The sequence below is a fragment of the Rhinatrema bivittatum genome, chromosome 8, assembly GCF_901001135.1.
Source record: "Rhinatrema bivittatum chromosome 8, aRhiBiv1.1, whole genome shotgun sequence".
Classification (NCBI taxonomy): Eukaryota; Metazoa; Chordata; class Amphibia; order Gymnophiona; family Rhinatrematidae; genus Rhinatrema; species Rhinatrema bivittatum.
In genome coordinates, this window is record NC_042622.1 from 173,423,556 (window position 1) to 173,442,059 (window position 18,504).

General features: G+C 51.1%; 1 protein-coding gene and 1 pseudogene across 6 annotated transcripts in view; both read right to left on the reverse strand.

The window, feature by feature from the left end:
• TEX14 (testis expressed 14, intercellular bridge forming factor) overlaps nucleotides 1–18,504 on the reverse strand; it is a 608,800-nt gene that overhangs the window by 502,292 nt on the left and 88,004 nt on the right. For all 6 annotated transcript variants that reach the window (XR_003858113.1, XR_003858112.1, XR_003858111.1 and 3 more), the window contains exon 10: nucleotides 9,127–9,305. Coding sequence is in view for 3 of the 6 variants with exons in the window: in XM_029611460.1 (XP_029467320.1) it covers nucleotides 9,127–9,305 (179 nt within the window). In the remaining 3 variants the exon portion in view is untranslated. The remainder of the gene's footprint in view (nucleotides 1–9,126; nucleotides 9,306–18,504) is intronic.
• LOC115098407 lies at nucleotides 2,708–2,850 on the reverse strand (annotated as a pseudogene).

Consider the following 18,504-nt stretch of genomic DNA (forward strand, 5'->3'; position numbering starts at 1 on the left):
AAGAGGAACAGTATGCAAATCCACGGCTCTCGTGCTAAACTTTCAAAAGGGAAACTTTGAGAAAAATTGTTAGAAAATAACTGAAAGGAGCAGCTACAAAAGTAAAAAGTGTGCAAGGAGGCGGGGTAATTGTTAAAAAATACCATTCTAGAAGCACAGTCCAGATGTATCCACACATTAAGAAAGGTGGAAAGAAGGCAAAACGATTACCGGGCTATGGTTAAAAGGGGAGGTGAAAGAAGCTATTTTAGCCAAAAGATCTTCATTCAAAATTGGAAAGAAGGATCCAACAGAAGAAAATAGGACAATGCATAAACGTTGGCAAGTTTAAATGTAAGACATTGATAAGACAGGCTAAGAGAGAATTTGAAAAGAAGTTGGCCGTAGAGGCAAAAATCACAGTAAAACTTTAAATATATCCGAAGCAGAAAGCCTGTGAGGGAGTCAGTTGGACCGTTAGATGATTGAGGGGTTAAAGGGGCACTTAAAGAAGATAAGGCCATCGCAGTAAATGATTGCTTTGGTGTTTACTGAAGAGGATGTTGGGGAGGTACCCGTAATGGAGAAGGTTTTCATGGGTAATGATTCAGATGGACTGAATCAAATCACGTTGAACCTAGAAGATGTGGTAGACCTGATTGACAAACTTAAGAGTAGTAAATCAACTGGACCGGATGGTATACACCCCAGAGCTCTGAAGGAACTAAAAAATGAAATTTCAGACCTATTAATAAAAATTTGTAACCTATCATTAAAATCATCCATTGTACCTGAAGACTGGAGGATAGCTAATGAAACCCCCATATTTAAAAAGGACTCCAGGGGCGATCCAGGAAACTACAGACCGGTTAGCCTGACTTCAGTGCCAGGAAAAAATAGTGGATGGAAAGTGTTTCTAAACATCAAAATCACAGAAACATATAGAAAGACATGGTTTAATGGAACAAAATCAGCATGGCTTTACCCAAGGCAAGTCTTGCCTCACAAATCTGCTTCACTTTTTTGAAGGAGTTAATAAAACATGTGGATAAAGATGAACCTGTAGATCTAGTGTACTTGGATTTTTCAGAAGGCGTTTTTGACAAAGTTCCTCATGAAGAGGCTTCTAGGAAAAATAAAAGTCATGGGATAGCTGGCAATGTCCTTTCGTGGATTACAAACTGGCTAAAAGACAGGAAACAGAGAGTAGGATTAAATGGACAATTTTCTCAGGGGAAGGGAGTGGGCAGTGGCGTGCCTCGGGGATCTGGAATGGGACCCTTACTTTTCAATATATTTATAAATGATCTGGAAAGAAATACGATGAGTGAAATAATCAAATTTGCAGATGATACAAAATTGTTCAGAGTAGTTAAATAATAAGCAGATTGTGATAAATTGCAGGAAGACCTTGTGAGTCTGGAAAATTGGGCATCAAAATGGCAGATGAAATTTAATGTGGATAAGTGCAAGGTGATGCATATAGGGAAAAATAACCCTTGCTATAGTTACACAATGTTAGGTTCCATATTAGGTGCTACAACCAAAGAAAGAGATCTAGGCGTCATAGTGGATAACACATTGAAATCGTCAGTTCAGTGTGCTGCGGCAGTCAAAAAAGCAAACAGAATGTTGGGAATTATTAGCAAGGGAATGTTGAATAAAACGGAGGGTGTCGTGGTGCCTCTGTATCGCTCTAGAACAGGTAGATGTGAATCGGTTATTTACTCTTTCAGATAATAGAATGACTAGGGGGCACTCCATGAAGTTAGCATGTGGCACATTTAAAACTAATCGGAGAAAGTTCTTTTTTACTCAACGCACAATTAAACTCTGGAATTTGTTGCCAGAGGATGTGGTTAGTGCAGTTAGTATAGCTGTGTTTAAAAAAGGATTGGATAAGTTCTTGGAGGAGAAGTCCATTACCTATTAATTAAGTTGACTTAGAAAATAGCCACTGCTATTACTAGCAATGGTAACATGGAATAGACTTAGTTTTTGGGTACTTGCCAGGTTCTTATGGCCTGGATTGGCCACTGTTGGAAACAGGATGTTGGACTTGATGGACCCTTGGTCTGACTCAGTATGGCATGTTCTTATGGTCCGCGTACACTGGGGGCACCATCGAAAACCTGATGACGCCATCAAAAAAAAAAAGAGGCTGGCGCGCGGTCAATGACAGATGGGAACCCAGAGCAGGTGTTGGGAATAGACCGCGAAAAACCGTCGGCAAAAGCCACAGGTACCTACCAGAGGAACCGAATGCGAAGGGAGACCTAACGCAGAAAAACCCTGAAATATTCAGCAAAAACGCTTTCAAGGGTTTGGAGCTCCACAACCGCAAGGCTACTGCACCAAGGAAAAGAAGATACTGAAGAGGGTCCTTGCGTGGACGTGCAGATAGCAGCAGGCTGGGCACGGCGGGCTCCATCTAATGATGTCACCCACATGTGAGGACTATGGTCCTGCTTGTCCTAGGAGAAAAAAGGTTTCCACATAATGATAAGACACATGAAATTCCCCCCTTCCTCCACCTTATTTTTAATTCACTCCATTACAAACAAAAGCAATAACTTCTACAAAATAAACCTATTACTACAGCTCTCACTCCCCCCCCCCCCACACACACACACACAATTCAACTACAGTAGGGAAACACTCACAGAGCAGACAAAAGAATGACTTACTTAGTTTCCTTAAATCTTTCATTCACAAACTTAAGAGACTAACCATTCAGCTTCTGCTCTCTCCCTCCAACTTTCCACAGAAGAAAAGAAAACAATCCTCAATAACTAACAGCAACTGCATTACTGTAACATCATTAGTTTATTTTACCCTCAGAAGAGAACACTTCAGCTCTACCTCATGATTAGCAAGAACAAACACTTTCATACACACTTCTCCACTTACAAGCTATCTCCCACTTGCCCAAATATGCTCACAGCCATTTCAGTTACAGTGAGAGAGCACCAAGCCTGCTTCCTCCCCAAAAAAACATAGAATATACAACAAAGCAAATGTAAAATATATACAAAGAGCATGACACCATAACAAACAAAAGAAAATTATTCCTTACCTGCTAATTTTCATTCCTGTAGTACCAAGGATCAGTCCAGACAGTGGGTTATCTCCCCCTTCCAGCAGATGGAGTCAAATAGAACTTTGAAGGATGCTTCCTTATAAGGTAGTGCACCCTCTACTACTCCTCAGTATGGAGTATATCAAAGCAAAGAGGAAAATCAGGATGGATCAAGAACAATAAAATTAAGTAACAAATAACAGTGTGCAAAAAGCACAAAACAGTGTCAAACAACGAACTTGCAGAATGAACCATTAACCAGCCAAAGGAAAAAAAGACACTGAAGAACAATTTGAGCAGAGAGGCAATCCCAAACCCAATAAACAGTCAGGGAGGGCGTCTGGACTGATCCTTACCTGCTAATTTTCGTACTACAGGAACAAAAATTAGCAGGTAAGGAATAATTTTCTTTTCCCTGTACATACCAGGATCAGTCCAGACAGTGGGATGTACCAAAGCTTCCCTACGTAGGGTGGGCCCCGGAAAGCCCTGCTCGAATGACCCTAGAGCCAAAAGTAGGCAACTATATTTGTAGACGATAATGATGAGCAAAGGTATGTAATGATTTCCAAATTGCCGCTTGACAAATCACCTGGAACGAGACCGATTGCATCTCCGCCCAGGAAGCAGCCTGAGCTCGAAGAGAATGGGCCTTGACACCCGCCGGAGGTTGTCGACCCGCTCCAATGTAGGCCACCGAGATCGCCTCCTTCAGCCAGCGAACAATGGTAGTTTGTCGCCTTGGACCCCTTCCTCGGACCATGCCAGAGAACAAAAGGATGGTCCGACAAGCGAAAATCATTAGTGACTTCCAGATAGCGAATGAGGATACGCTTGATATCTAGCTTGCGTGGATATGCTGATGCGTCCGTTGAGAAGGGCGGAAGCTCTACTGTCTGATTCAAGTGGAATCGGAAACCACCTTGGGCAGAAAAGCAGGCACAGTGCGCAAGGAAACTCCCGAATCCGTAAAACGAAGGTAGGGCTCTGTGCACGAGAGTGCTTGAAGCTCCGAGATTCTGCGGGCAAAACAGATAGCTACCAGGAAAACCGTCTTGAGAGTGATATCCTTGAGGGTCGCACAACGTATGGGTTCAAAAGGTGGACCGACCAAGATTCGGAGAACAAGATTGAGACTCCACGAAGGATAAAGAGCATGGACCAGGGGTTTCACATGCTTCACCCCCCTGAGGAATCGGATGATATCCGGGTGAGAGGGGAGGGAAGTTCCCTCTCGTTGATGAAGTAGAGAGCCTAGGGTAAAGACTTGTACTCTCAGCGAGTTGTAGGCCAGACCCTTGTCCAGTCCCTGTTGAAGAAAAGATAGGATCTGAGCCACCAAGGCGGTCCGTGGCGACACAGGTATGGAGACACACCAGTTCTCAAAAACTTTCCATACCCTGATACAGGAGATGGAGGTGGACATCTTTCTAGCTTTGAGGAGGGTCGAGATAACGGCCTCTGGGTATCCATGCCGTCTCAGCTGGCGCCTCTCAAAAGCCAGGCTGCAAGACAGAAGCGATCGGCCTGGGCGAAAGATACCGGACCCTGATGCAGCAAGCGTGGAAGGTGACCCAGACGAAGAGGTCCGTACACTGCGAGGTTGATCAAGTCTGCAAAGCACGGACGACGGGGCCATTCCGGCACCACCAGCATTACCGGAGCCTGGTGGACTCTATTCTCCGGAGCACCTTGCCCACCAGAGGCCAAGGGGGAAACACGTAGAGGAGAACGTGATGGGGCCAGGGGAGCACTAAGGCAACCACTCCCTCTGCGCCGCACTCTCTTCTGCGACTGAAGAACTGAGCTGCCTTGGCATTCCGGGAGGTTGCCATTAGATCCAGATAGGGGGTCCTCCATCTGTCGAACAGGAGATTCACCGCCTCCTCTGCGAGTTCCCACTCTCCGGGATTTAGATGTTGACGACTGAGAAAGTCGGCTTGAACGTTGTCTACGTCTGCGATGTGGGAAGCTGCTAGGCAGGAGAGATGAGTCTCCGCCCACGCCATCAACCTGTCTGTCTCCCGAGAGACATGCCGGCTCCTCGTGCCCCCTTGGCGATTGATGTAGGCCACAGTGGTCACATTGTCTGAGATTATTGGGACTGCGCGATGATGGACGATAGATAGGAAGAGTTTCAATGCCAGACGCATTGCTCTGGTCTCCAAGCGATTGATCGGCCAAGTTGCTTGGGACGGCGTCCACTTCTCTTGCGCAGAACTCATCTGACACACCGCTCCTCAGCCAGAGAGACTGGTGTCCGTCGTGACGATTACCCATTTCGGGATGTCGAAAGGAATTCCCTGGAGAAGATGAGACAGGCTGAACCACCACGAGAGAGACTGTCCTTGGCTCCCTGCGGGAGAGGAAGGATGGCTTGGAAGACCTGAGACACCGGCTTCCACGCTGTAAGGGATGCATATGTGCAAACGCCCAGGGGACCAGATCGATGGTGGAAGCCATGGATCCCAGGACCTGGAGGTAATCCCATGCCGCTGGAAGCAAGAGACCGATGAATCGCTGTATCTGAGCTATGAGTGTATGAGCCCTGTCTGGGGGCAGAGATACCTTGCCCAGCGCTGTGTCGAAATGCGCCCCCAGGAAGTCCAGAGACTGAGATGGAGAAAGGCTGCTCTTGTCCAGTCCCTGTTGAAGTTGACCACCCAACAGAGGGAGTGAAGAAGCGTCAACCCCTTGTCGACCGTCTGGTGGCACTGGGCTGAGGACTTTGCCCGAATGAGCCAGTCGTCCAGGTATGGGTGCACCAAGACTCCTTCCCTCCGGAGAGAGGCAGCTACTACTATCATCACCTTCGTGAAGGTTCGAGGAGCGGTCGCAAGTCCAAAGGGTAGAGCCTGGAACTGGAAATGCTGTCCCAGAATCTTGACTCGCAGAAAACGCTGATGGGAATGTGTTGATAAACTTCCATCAGATCCAGGGAGGCCAAAAATTCTCCGGAGTGTACCACGGAGCGCAAGGTTTCCATCCAGAAGTGGGGAATCTTGAGGGCCCTGTTGACCATCTTGAGATCCAAGATCAGGCGGAAGGAACCTTCCTTCTTGGGGACTACGAAGTATACCGAATAATGTCCCTGGCCTTCTTTCAGGGGGGACCGGACGAATCCCTCTGAGAGCCAGAAGCCTGTCGAGCGTCTGCCGGACTATGAGTTGTTTCTGGACTGGGCCACTTGGAGAGAAGAGGAACCTGTCTCTTAGCGGCCGAGCAAATTCTATCGCGTAGCCTTGTCTTAGAATATCCAGGACCCACTGATCTGACGTGATGTTGATCCACTCCTCGTAGAAAAGGGAGACACGTCCCCCTATCCTGGGGATCGGGGAGTGGCCCAGCATAGCTTCATTGTGAAGACTTGGAGGACGTCCCCTGAGCCGGACCAGAGCAGGGCTGTCTTCGGGCACGAAAGGACTGAGTCCAGGATTGAGATCGAGAGGACGGCTGACGAGGAGCTGCAGTCCTTGCCTGGCGGAAACGACATTGATTCCTGAATCAGCTTCTAGTGGAATTAAAAGACCTAGAAGAACGAGGGCGATCCTCTGGCAGTTTGTGTACCTTATTCTCTCCAAGGGACTTGATAATCTGGTCCAGATCCTACCCAAACAATAGCTTGCCCTTGAAGGGTAGGGATCCCAGCTGCGACTTGGAAGAAGAATCCGCCGACCAGTTGCGAAGCCAGAGGAGGTGTCTAACCGAGACTGCAGAAACCATAGATCTGGCCAATACTCTCAGAATGTCATATAGAGCATCTGCTCCATATGCTATGACAGCCTCCAGGTGGTCTGCCTGAAGTGCTTCCTCAGGAGGCAACTCCTGGGAGCTGAGCAGCTGTTGAAGCCAGTGGAGGCCTGCACGTTGAACGAAGGAACTACAAATGGACGCCCGGACCCCCAGGGCGGACACCTCGAAAACTCTAAGATAAACTTTCAGCTTTTGATCTTGAAGATCTCGCAAGGCTGCACCACCCGTTACTGGAATAGTAGTTTTTTTCGTCTCATCACCGCTGAGACTGCAGAATCTACTTTGGGAACCTTAAGAAGCTCCAGGAAATCATCTGGGAGAGGATATAGCTTATCCATGGCTCTGCCGACCTTGAGAGCGGCCTCCGGAGAATCCCATTCCCTGGATAACAGTTGAAAGAACGTGGGATGGGAAGGAAAGGACCTACACAGCGGACGTAAACCAGCCAGAAGGGGGTCCCCTTTCTTCACTGGTGGATTAGGCTCAGGCGGGTCCTGAGGGGCCTCAATGTCCAATTCCTGTAGGATGTGTGGAATGAGGGGGTCCAGCTCATCCCTCTGGAAGATCCGCAGGACTCTAGGATCATCCCCTTCCAATTGAGCCGTGTTGAAGGTTCATCCGGATATGGGTCCTGCTGAGGAACAGACCCCCCCCCCCCCCCCCCGCAGAGGAGTGTACCAAACGGACCCTCAGAGCGCTTGAGGTGGTCGGAGGTACCCCTGGTCCCGGGACCACTGACCCTTGGGCACTCCCCACGGTCTGGGCATTTCCCAAGACCTCAGTGGAATCAGCCATTAATTAGGAGGAGGAGGTCCTGCCAAAAATTCCTGGTGCTGGCCCATTCTGGCCAGGTAAGCATTGTGAAGCAGGAGAATAAAATCCGTGGAAAACGGAGGTGGCCCCAATGGAGGAAGAGTGGGAAGATCCCCTGACGGAGGAAAAGGCTCCAGAGGTGGAGCGGGTGTCAAAACCGACGGCTGAGATGAAAAAGGAGCGTCCTGCTCTTCTCCTGTTAGCGCCAGACAAGCCGAGTCTGGAGACAAAATGGCCACTGTTCCCGCAGTCAGCGGGATCGGGGCCGGCCCCTGAGCGTCGAGGCGAGCCAGAAGACGAGAACCAGAGCGGCCCGGCGGTTGAGAGGGTCCCTCCCCACCAGGGAGGCAAGTTGTGCAAATCCCCGCGCGGGAGAGCCTCGACCCGGGCTCTCCACAAGCACAGCACCTGGATGAACGAGGCATGGGGAACCCCGATGGAGCCGCGAGGGAACCAGCTGTTCTTAACGCGAGAAACAGGCAAGGTTTAAAGCTGCGGGAAAAACCTTCGCTTCAGCCTGTTCTTCCTCACGCTCACCAGGTTCGTGGCTGTAAGAAGCGGGTAAGAAGCGGGTAATAGCCTCCGCTTCAGTCCTGCTCTCTCTCTATCCCTCAGCGACCCACAGATAGAGGCACAGAGGAATAACGCCTCTCTGTGCCGGCTGCCCTGAGGAAAACGGCGTCTCAGGGGCAGCGGGTCGGATAGCAGCCACAGGGGGAGAGGTCGGCACCATGGACTTGCACCCCGGAGAGAAGAAGAGAGGAAATAACCTGTCAAAAGGAAATAAAAACAAACTTACCCCGACAACAGAGATGGGAGGGGTGGGGAGAGCTGCAAATAGTACTGCCTGCAAGCAATAGAATGCTCCCACTAAAACAGGAGCGGAGGCTACAGGAAAGCTCTCCAAATAATTCCCTCAGAAAATTCAAAATTCAAAGATTTTTTTTTTTTTAGACTTGATCCATCCAAAAGAAAGGAAAGCTGAGGAAAATAGAGACAATTCCTAAAATAGCTTTCTAGTCATCTCAGTGGGGAACGAAAGCCACCACTGTCATCTGCTGGAGTCAAGAGAATACTGGGGATTAGTAGAGAGTGCACTACCTTATAAGGAAGCATCCTTCAAAATTCTATTTGACTCCATCTGCTGGAAGGTGGAGATAACCCACTGTCTGGAATGATCCTGGTACATACAGGGAATGCCACTTTAACAGTATTTCATTATCTTTTAACAAGTGTTTTAACCACACCTTCTACTTAACATACAACACCATCAGCAGCCATAAAACTCTCAGTAATGGCTTGAGGCTCCTTTGCCCCTCCCCTCCCATACTCTGCACTGTGTGCTGCTTCACTGTTAAAGCTGAAATAAGATACTGTTTACAAAGCAGCCTGCATGTACTTCATAGGCATTTCAAAAAGCTTTCTCTAAACAAGAGGTAAGATAGAAACCTAATATATTTGAATGTGTGTGTGCTCAATATATTAATATAATTATTTTGTACCTTTCCACCATGTATTCAAAGTTACTTATCTTGGCTACACCAAGGGAGACAAGCTGCACCGCATATGAAGTGAGGGAACGATGGATAAATCTTTGTGAGTGTATGTACATCAGGGCTTCATTAACCTGAAGCAATATTTGCACAATGGTTTCCATTTGTAGCACAGGGAATTCAGATCGCTGAAAGGAGAACAGACAAAGAGAAATAGAGACAATGATGGGCGATGAGAACTGCAAAGCTTATGTAATTTGCCGGTTCATACTGTAATACCACAGAGCCTATGCCATTCCTCATAATCCTCTGTTTTTTCCCAGACTTTCTTGTATTCTGCTACTATTATGGCCTCCACCAGCTCCTCTGGAAAACTATTCCATATATTCACCATCCTATCTGTGAAGAAATATTTTTCTGCTATGCACCTTAGCATTCTTCCAGGTCTTGCCATTTCCCCGAGATCATCAGATATGAACATCCCGAGATCTTTTTCCTGATAGGTGCACATAGCGCAGTTGCTTTCCTGTAACAGGTGTTCTCCTAGGACAATCAGGATGGTAGTTCTCATATATGGGTGATTATAGAGCTCCAGACTGCCCCATGTGATCAGAGGGTCCAAGTAGCCGAACAAGGTGCCAACAGGCACAACACAACTGCAGTGCTGTGGGAAAAACAGCTACAGTCTGGCCCCACAGAAAGCACGATGAAAACAGTTGGGTTCAAGACTGGAATAGATTGTGGAGGATAGTCTGGCCAAAAGCACTGTTGCGACCGTCGCAACTTCTCCACTCCGCCCACCTTACTTCTTTTGCGACTCCCTCTTTGGTTGATGGAAGTTTGGTTGCCACGGTGTCATCTTTCTGACCTCCTCCAGCATCCCCGGACCGGCTAGACGCTGTCTTCCGCCATGTTTTCCAGAAGCCTAAGGGTGCGCGCGGCGCAGCCCCGACTCAAGTACCAGCTGTGGGGCAAACCTCAGGGGCGTTCCCCCGAGATGACACCATCCTCACGGATACTTAAGGTCTTCGTTTTTGCTAGCTACTCAAGTTAGCAAGGGCTTTCTCCATGTATCGCTACGGATGGGATTCACTCTCTGCATACCTTGCTACTCTGCCTCCTCGGACTTTACAGGGGTACCCGCTCCTCGGGGGCCTTGCTCTCTCTTGCTTTTCAGGTCGCAGTCTGGAACCGGTACTCGCTCCTCGAGAGCCCATGTTCCCAGACCTGCTACTGAATACTGCTTCTGCCAGGAAGTCACCGCTGCCTACAACACCAGTGAGTTACTATCTCTCTCTCAGAGCTTTCCCTGGCACCAGGTACTCGCTCCTCGAGGGTCTACTTCATTCCAGCCTCTGGGCTGCTTCAAGAGACTACAGTGTGAGTGTTACCATCCAGGTTTTGTTCCTGAACTCTGCATATTCTGCCTTCTCACTATATTCAGTTTCTCTACAGCTCAGCCATCCTAGGATCGCTGTTCCAGTGCCTGAGGAACTACAGCCCAGCCGGGCTCTTCCAGCTCACTACTGCCACCTCTTGTGGTTCACTATACAGTTTAATAAAAGATCTAGTATGTGTCTGTCTCCCAACTCTGAGCCTGACCGGGGGCGTGGTCATCTGCCACTGGCCCAAGGATCCACCCACAATTATCACAAATAATAATAGCTGTCCTGGCAACTATCCCTGTGGAGCAGTAGTGAGCCACGAATGTGTGGAGAGAACTCCAGGTCACGGACCGCACGCAGATGGGCCATGGACGCCGCCATAGCCCACACAGAGTGAGCCTTCACCCTGCCAGCCAGCTGGAGGCCTGCTCATAGCAGAAAGCAATGCAATCCGCTAGCCAGTTGGATAGGGTCTGCTTCCCCACTGCTGTTCCCAGCCTATTGGTATCAAAAGACACAAAGAGCTGGGTAGACTGTCTATGACTCGCTGTACAGTCCAAGTAGAAAGCGAGCACCCACTTGCAGTCTAGGGTGTGAAGAGCATGTTCCCCCGGGTGAGAATGAGGCCGTGGGAAGAACGTGGGAAGGATGATTGACTGGTTGATGTGGAAAGGAGTCACCTTCAGCAGAAATGTTGGATGCATGCGTAGCAGCACACGATCATGGAAGAATTTCATGTAGGAAGCGTACGTAACCAGGGCGTGGATCTCGCTGACCTTGCAAGCGGAGGTGATTGCCACCAGGAACATAACTTTCCAGGTGAGGAACTTCATGTCACAGGATTTGAGAGGATCGAACGGATGCCGCATGAGCCTGGCCAGAACAACGTTGAGGTCCCACGGGAATGCTGGCGGGCGAAGCGGGGGCTTAAGTTAGACCAGGCCCCGCATGAAACACCCGACCAGTGGCTGGACTGAAATGGGTGCCCCAGCGACCCCCCCTGGTGGTAGGCGCTGAGGTGTACTCAGACTGAGCTGCTCTGGAGGCCAGATTCGGACAGGTGCCACAGGTAATCCAGGTGGGGAAGCGGACAGGAGAAAGGGTCCAGTCTGTAGCCGCAGGTGAAGAAATGCTTTCACTTCGAGCTGTAAGATCTCCAATTAAGACCTGGAAACACCATTCGAGAGCTGTAAGGGATGGAGGATAGTGCGCTAAACATCCACACCGTGAGGGCCAGGACCTGGAGGTTTGGATGGCGCAGGGTGCCCTGGTTCTGCAATTGGAGGTCGGGAGCCGTCCCCAGCGGAACCGGTGCGCTCAAGGACAGGTCCTGAAGCAGATGAAAGCACACGTGCCTTGGCCAGGTGGGTACCACCAGGATCATGGTGCCCCGGTTCTCTTGCAGCTTCGTCAGAATATGCTCACCTTGTGATTGCGGGGGAAGGCGAACAGGCCCATGTCCGGTGTGCCCCAACGAAGGAATAGGTCGGCTGCTACCGCCGGGTTCAGGGACCACTCGTGAGGCTGGAAGGACCGGCTGAGGCAGGTGGCCTTGCAGCCTTCAGGTGGCCTTGCAGGTGGGTGGCCCATAGATACATCACCCTGGAGAGGGCCCAATCCCAGATCTGTATCGCTTCCTGGCAGTGGGGGAAGGAGCCCATGCTGCCCTGCTTGTTGATGTACCACATCGCCACCTGGTTGTCCATTCTGATGAGGACAACTTTGGAGGATAGCCTGTCCTGGAAGGCCCACAAGGAATACCGGATCGCCCGCAGCTCCAGGAAGTTTATCTGGCAGTGGGACTCGGCTGCAGTCCAAAGGCCCCCCTCATATGAAGGTGGGCCAAGGGGGTCACATGGACCGAGGCTGACATGTGGCCAGTAGGTGGAGCAGCAGATGGGCGGACACTCTCTTTTTGTTGCGAACGAGGGTGGCCGCTCAATCCCTGGGCAGAAAAGCTCTTGCTTGGGCCGTATCCAACCTGACGCCGATAAAGTCCACCGTGGAGACGGATTGAGATATGACTTGGGGAAGTTGATAACGAATCCCAAGATCTGTAAGGTCTGAACCGTCAAGGCCAGAGCATTCAGGGCTCCAGAGTGTGATTCACTCCGTATCAGCCAATCATCCAGGTATGGAAAGATGTGGACCGAGCAACACTTGAGGTAGGCAGCCACCACCGCCAAGCATTTCATGAAGACACGTGGGGCTGAAGACAGCCCAAAGGGCAGCACTTTGTATTGAAAATGTGCTGTCCCCATCAGGAAATGGAGGTACTTCCTGTGGTTGGGGACAACTGCAATATGGGCGTAAGCCTCCTTTAAGTCAAGGGAGCAGAGCCAGTCTCCTCTTTGGAGGAGTGGGATTAGTGTGCCCAGAGAGACCATCTTGAATTTTTCTCTTATGAGAAATTGGTTTAGCGCCCTGAGATCGAGAATTGTGCGTAAGTCGTCATCCTCTTCGGAATGAGGAAGTACATTGAGTAGAAGCCGTGACCCCACTGTTCGCAGGGAACCAGTTCCACCGCGTCCGCCACTAGAAGGGTGGAAGTTACGATTGAAGGGCGACTGGATGGGCAGGTGTACCCCAGGATGGACCTGAGGGAGTGGTGTCAGAGTGCCTGCTGAAGTTCAGGTGGTAGCCCTGGCAGACAATGAAGAGAACCCAATGGTCCAAATTGATCGCCTCCCAGCGGCAGGTGAAGTAAAGAAGACTACCATCGACTGGGGGATTAACCGCCAGGGGAACCGGCGTCTGACTCACGCCCCCTGCCGCCAGTCAAAAACAGGTGGATGGGGCCTGCTGGGGGGCTGGTTGAGCCCTCGGGACTCACTGCTGCCGGCCCCGACCTCCAGGGCTGGACAGAGACAGGTGAGTACGGCCAGCTGGAGGGAAGTACTTCCTCGGCTGGTAGAACAGTTTGCGAGAGCAAGGCCTGGAGGACTTCTGGGCGGCAAAGGGGCCTTCAGAAGGGCTGGTGGAGAGTTGCTGAAGAGTATCATGCTGATCTTTAAGCTGCGCCATGACCTCTCTCACCTTATCCCCAAACAGGTTTTTCCTGTTCAGGGGAGGTCCGCAAGCCTGCCCTGAACCTCCAATAGGAGATCGGAGGCCTGGAGCCAAGCCACCCATCTGGCGCCGATGCCGTCGGTGGCTAGGCGGGCTGCAGTTTCGAAAACTTCATAGGTAGGCCTGACCTTGTATCTATCCACCTCAAGCCTCAACATGGCAATGGTTGCGAGGGACTCCTGCTGTTGCTGGGGGAGGCTCTCCACAAACTCCTGGACCTGCTTCCATAAGTTGCAGTCATAGTGGGTCATGTACAGCTGGTAGGCCGCAATACAGGCCACCAGCATAGCCCCCTGGAACATTATCCTCCCTACGTGGATGACCGACAGAGACCCAAAAGCGGGAGTCAGGAATCAACCGCGAATAACGATGGCAAAAGCCAAGGGTACCTACCAGAGGAACCGAATGAGAAGGGGGATGCTCAGTCTGCCAGTCAAAGTTTCTAGAAACTTTGACAAAAGTTTTCCCGTGCCGGGTTCCATCTGATGATGACACCCACGTGTGAGGACTACCATCCTGCTTGTCCTAGGAGAACAGTACCTCACCCTCCATCTTAATCAACATACCTACTTCTACATCTCCATTGATAACATTGTCAGCCTTCCAGTCCTCAGCCCACAACCTTGCAGGTCTTGGATAGTTTTCTCCTTCTCTGCACATATCTAAATACCACTAAAACCTGTCACATCTTTCTCTATTACATCACCAAAATCTATTCCTTCCTTTCTGAGCACACTACCAACACCCTTATCAACTCTGTCATCAATTCCTGTTTATATTACTGCAACCTGCTCCTCATAGGATGTGTGTGTATATCTTCACAAGAATCTATTAAAAAATCATCCACAACTCATATTCTTCCAATGTTATGACCATGTAACCTCTCCTCTCAAGTCAATATATTGGCATCCCATCCACTTATGCATAAAATTCAAGCTTTTATTCACCTATGAGTACATTCACTCTGCAACTCCTCACTATCTCTCTTCTCTTATTTCCCTCTACACCCTTTCTTACAACCTTTGTTCATCAGGAAATCTACATTTATCTGTGGCCCTTCTTTTTCACCACAGCCCAACAGCACACTTTTCCATCTTCCTGCATTGCATGCCTGGAATAGCCTTCTTAAATTCATGTGACATCTGCCCTTTGTCTGGTCATATTCAAGTCCAACTTAAAAACCCAACCTTTTGAGGCTGCTTTTAAATCAAACTCTGTCTCTTTCCAAAACACAACCTTGTTGATAAGAAAATTATTCCTTACCTGCTAATTTTCATTCCTGTAGTACCATGGATCAGTCCAGACGGTGGGTTATGTCCCATGTCCAGGAGATGGAGTCAGAACAGACTTCGAGGGGGCGTAACCATATATACCAGTACCCCCTCTGCAGGAGTTCAGTATCGAGTATATCAAAGCCCGAGTAGAAACAAGAAACACTCTGGATCAAGTTTGCTTAACCATGCATTGAATGACAACTGTAACATCAACAGTTAACTGTAGGTAACCAACCAACTTGTAGGAAGTTGTGAAATTAGGAAAGGAAAGGAAAACTGTGAGACACAGAATACTGCCATAGAGCGGTAGAGCAGAGAGGAGCAGGACTAAGAACCCAAAAGCGGTGGGCGTCTGGACTGATCCATGGTACTACAGGAACGAAAATTAGCAGGTAAGGAATAATTTTCTTTTCCCTATACGTACCAGGATCAGTCCAGACGGTGGGATGTACCCAAGCTTCCCTAAATCGGGTGGGGTCCTGCTCGGAGAACCTGCTTACCAAAATGTCCAGAATCCGAAGAGGCGAGATGCAGGCGATAGTGCCTCGAGAACGTGTGCAGCGATTTCCAGGTTGCTGCACGACAAATCTCCTGGGAAGAGACAGAGCGGGCCTCCGCCCAGGAGGCTGCCTGAGAGCACGTAGAGTGCGCTATGATGCCGCGAGGAGGAGTCCGTCCCGCCCCAATATAAGAAGCGGCAATACCGTCCTTTAGCCACCTGGCAATCGTCGTCTTCGAGGCCTGGGACCCCTTCCTGGGACCGGACCAAAGTACGAACAGATGGTCAGAAATCCTGAACTCATTGGTAGCCTCCAGATAGTGAAGCAACGTGCGCTTGACATCCAAGAGCCGAAGAGTCTTCGGTTCGGAAGAAGCGAAGGACGGAAGTTCCACCGTCTGGTTCAAATGGAAAGACGACACCACCTTCGGGAGAAAGGAGGGGACGGTGCGGAGGGAAACCCCCGAATCCGTGAACCGAAGATAAGGCTCTCTGCACGACAAAGCTTGAAGTTCCGAAATGCGTCGAGCAGAACAGACGGCCACGAGAAAGACAGCCTTGAGAGTGAGATCCTTAATCGTTGCGCTGCGTAGAGGTTCGAAGGGCGGTCCTGACAAGGCACGAAGCACAAGATTAAGACTCCAGGAGGGACATGGATCCCGTAACGGAGGACACATATGCTTGACACCCTTGAGGAAGCGTGTGATATCCGGCTGAAGCAGGAGAGAGCCACCATACTGCAATAGCGAACCCAGGGCGGACACCTGAACTCGCACTGAGTTATAGGCGAGTCCTTTATCCACCCCATCCTGGAGAAACTGTAGAATCTGGGGCACCGAAGCCCGCATGGGCCTCGTGCCCTGGCTGGTGCACCACATATCGAAGACCTTCCAAACTCGAACGTAGGCCACCGATGTCGAAGTCTTCCGTGCCCGCAGCAGCGTCGAGACTACCGCCTCCGGGTAGCCCCGGCACCAGAGGCGACGCCGCTCAAAAGCCAGGCCGCAAGACAGAAGAGTTCTGCCTGTTCGAAAAATACCGGGCCCTGCTGGAGGAGACGGGGAAGATGACCGAGTCTCAGTGGTCTGTCCATCACCAGCTGCAGCAGATCCGCAAACCAGGGTCGTCTGGGCCACTCCGGTGCGACGAAGATCACGATACCCTGATGATTTTCTATTCTGCGAAGAATTCTGCCCACCAGGGGCCACGGTGGGAAGGCGTAGAGCAGGAGATGTGGAGGCCACGGGAGGACCAGGGCATCCACTCCTTCTGCGCCGCGCTCTCTTCTGCGACTGAAGAAGCGGGGGGCCTTGGCGTTGAGAGCGGTCGCCATCAGGTCCAAGTGGGGGGCCCCCCACCGGCGAACGAGGAGTTGCATCGTCTCGTCTGAGAGGGACCACTCTCCGGGATCCAGCTGTTGACGACTTAGGAAATCCGCCTGAACGTTGTCCACTCCGGCAATGTGCGAGGCCGCGAGACGGGCGAGATGTCGCTCTGCCCACTGCATCAGAAGCGCCGCCTCGATCGAGACGTGCCGGCTCAGAGTGCCTCCCTGCCGATTGATGTAGGCTACGCTGGTGGCGTTGTCCGAGAGGACCCTGACCTCCCGGTTCTGAAGGAGTGGGAGGAAATGTCGTAGCGCTAGACGGGCTGCTCTGGTTTCCAGACGATTGATTGGCCACATCGCCTCCACCGATGACCACGTCCCTTGCATGGTGCTTTGGTCGCAGACGGCTCCCCAGCCAGCGAGACTGGCATCCGTGGTCACCACCACCCAATTGGGGACCTCGAGGGAGACGCCGCGAGCCAGATTCGACGGGTCCAACCACCAACCCAGACTGTCCCTGGCAGTCTGCGGCAAGGGAAGTATCATCTGATAATCCTGTGAGACTGGTTTCCAACGAGAGAGAAGCGCCGCCTGTAAGGGCCGCAGGTGCGCAAACGCCCAGGGCACGAGGTCGATAGTGGAACCCATCACGCCCAGGAGCTGCAGATAGTCCCAGGAGGTGGGTTCTGGTAACGCAGAGAATCGCCGTATGTGATCCCGCAAAGATTGAGCCTTGTCCGGGCGTAAGAAGACCTTGCCTTGACGCGTGTCGAAGCTCGCCCCCAAGAAGTCCAAGCGCTGCGAAGGAACGAGGGAGCTCTTGGAGAAGTTCATTACCCAACCCAGGGAATGAAGAACCTGGATGACCCTGGCTACCGCTGCCTGTCCGTGGTTGAAGGACTTCGCACGTATGAGCCAATCGTCCAGATAGGGATGAACAAGAATTCCCTCCTTCCTTAGGGCCGCAGCCACGATCACCATGATCTTGGTGAAAGTTCGAGGAGCGGTCGCCAACCCGAACGGGAGTGCCTTGAACTGAAAGTGTTGGTCCAGAATCTTGAAACGGAGGAAACGTCGATGAGCCGGGAGGATGGGAATGTGTAGGTAGGCCTCCATCAGATCCAGGGAGGCGAGAAACTCCCCCTGATGCACTGCCGCAATCACCGACCGGAGCGTCTCCATGCGGAACCGGACAACCCGCAGTGACTTGTTGACGACTTCTTTTAGGTCCAGGATGGGCCGGAAGGATCCGTCCTTCTTGGGCACGATGAAGTAGATGGAATAGTGGCCCAAGCCCACCTCGCCTAAGGGGACGGAAGAAATGGCCCTTATGTCCCGTAGCCTGTCCAGAGTTTGCTGTACCGCTCTTCTCTTGAGGTCCGAGCCACAGGGGGAGAAGATGAACCTCCCCGCGGGGGGCGGACAAACTCCAAGGCGTAGCCGTGCTTTATGGTATCCAGAACCCACTGGTCGGAGGTGATACGCACCCACTCCTCGTAGAAACTCACCAGACGACCCCCAATCCTGGGGGTGGAGGAGTGGGCGAGGTTGGCATCATTGAGCGGACTTAGGAGGGGGGTTCCCCGATCCAGAGCCGTCTCGCGCGGGTCTGCACCCGGGAAAGGAGAGCGATCAGGTCTGCGATCTGGGAGCGGAAGTCCGAGGCCCCACCTGCCTGTAACTTCTGTAGCGTCGCTGAGCCCTGGCTTTGGTCTGGGAAGAAGCAAAAGCCCTCGAAGGCCGGTGTCTATCCTCAGGGAGACTGTGAACAGCGTTTTCCCCCAGGGTCTTGATGATCTGGTCCAGATCCTCCCCGAAGAGGAACTTGCCCCT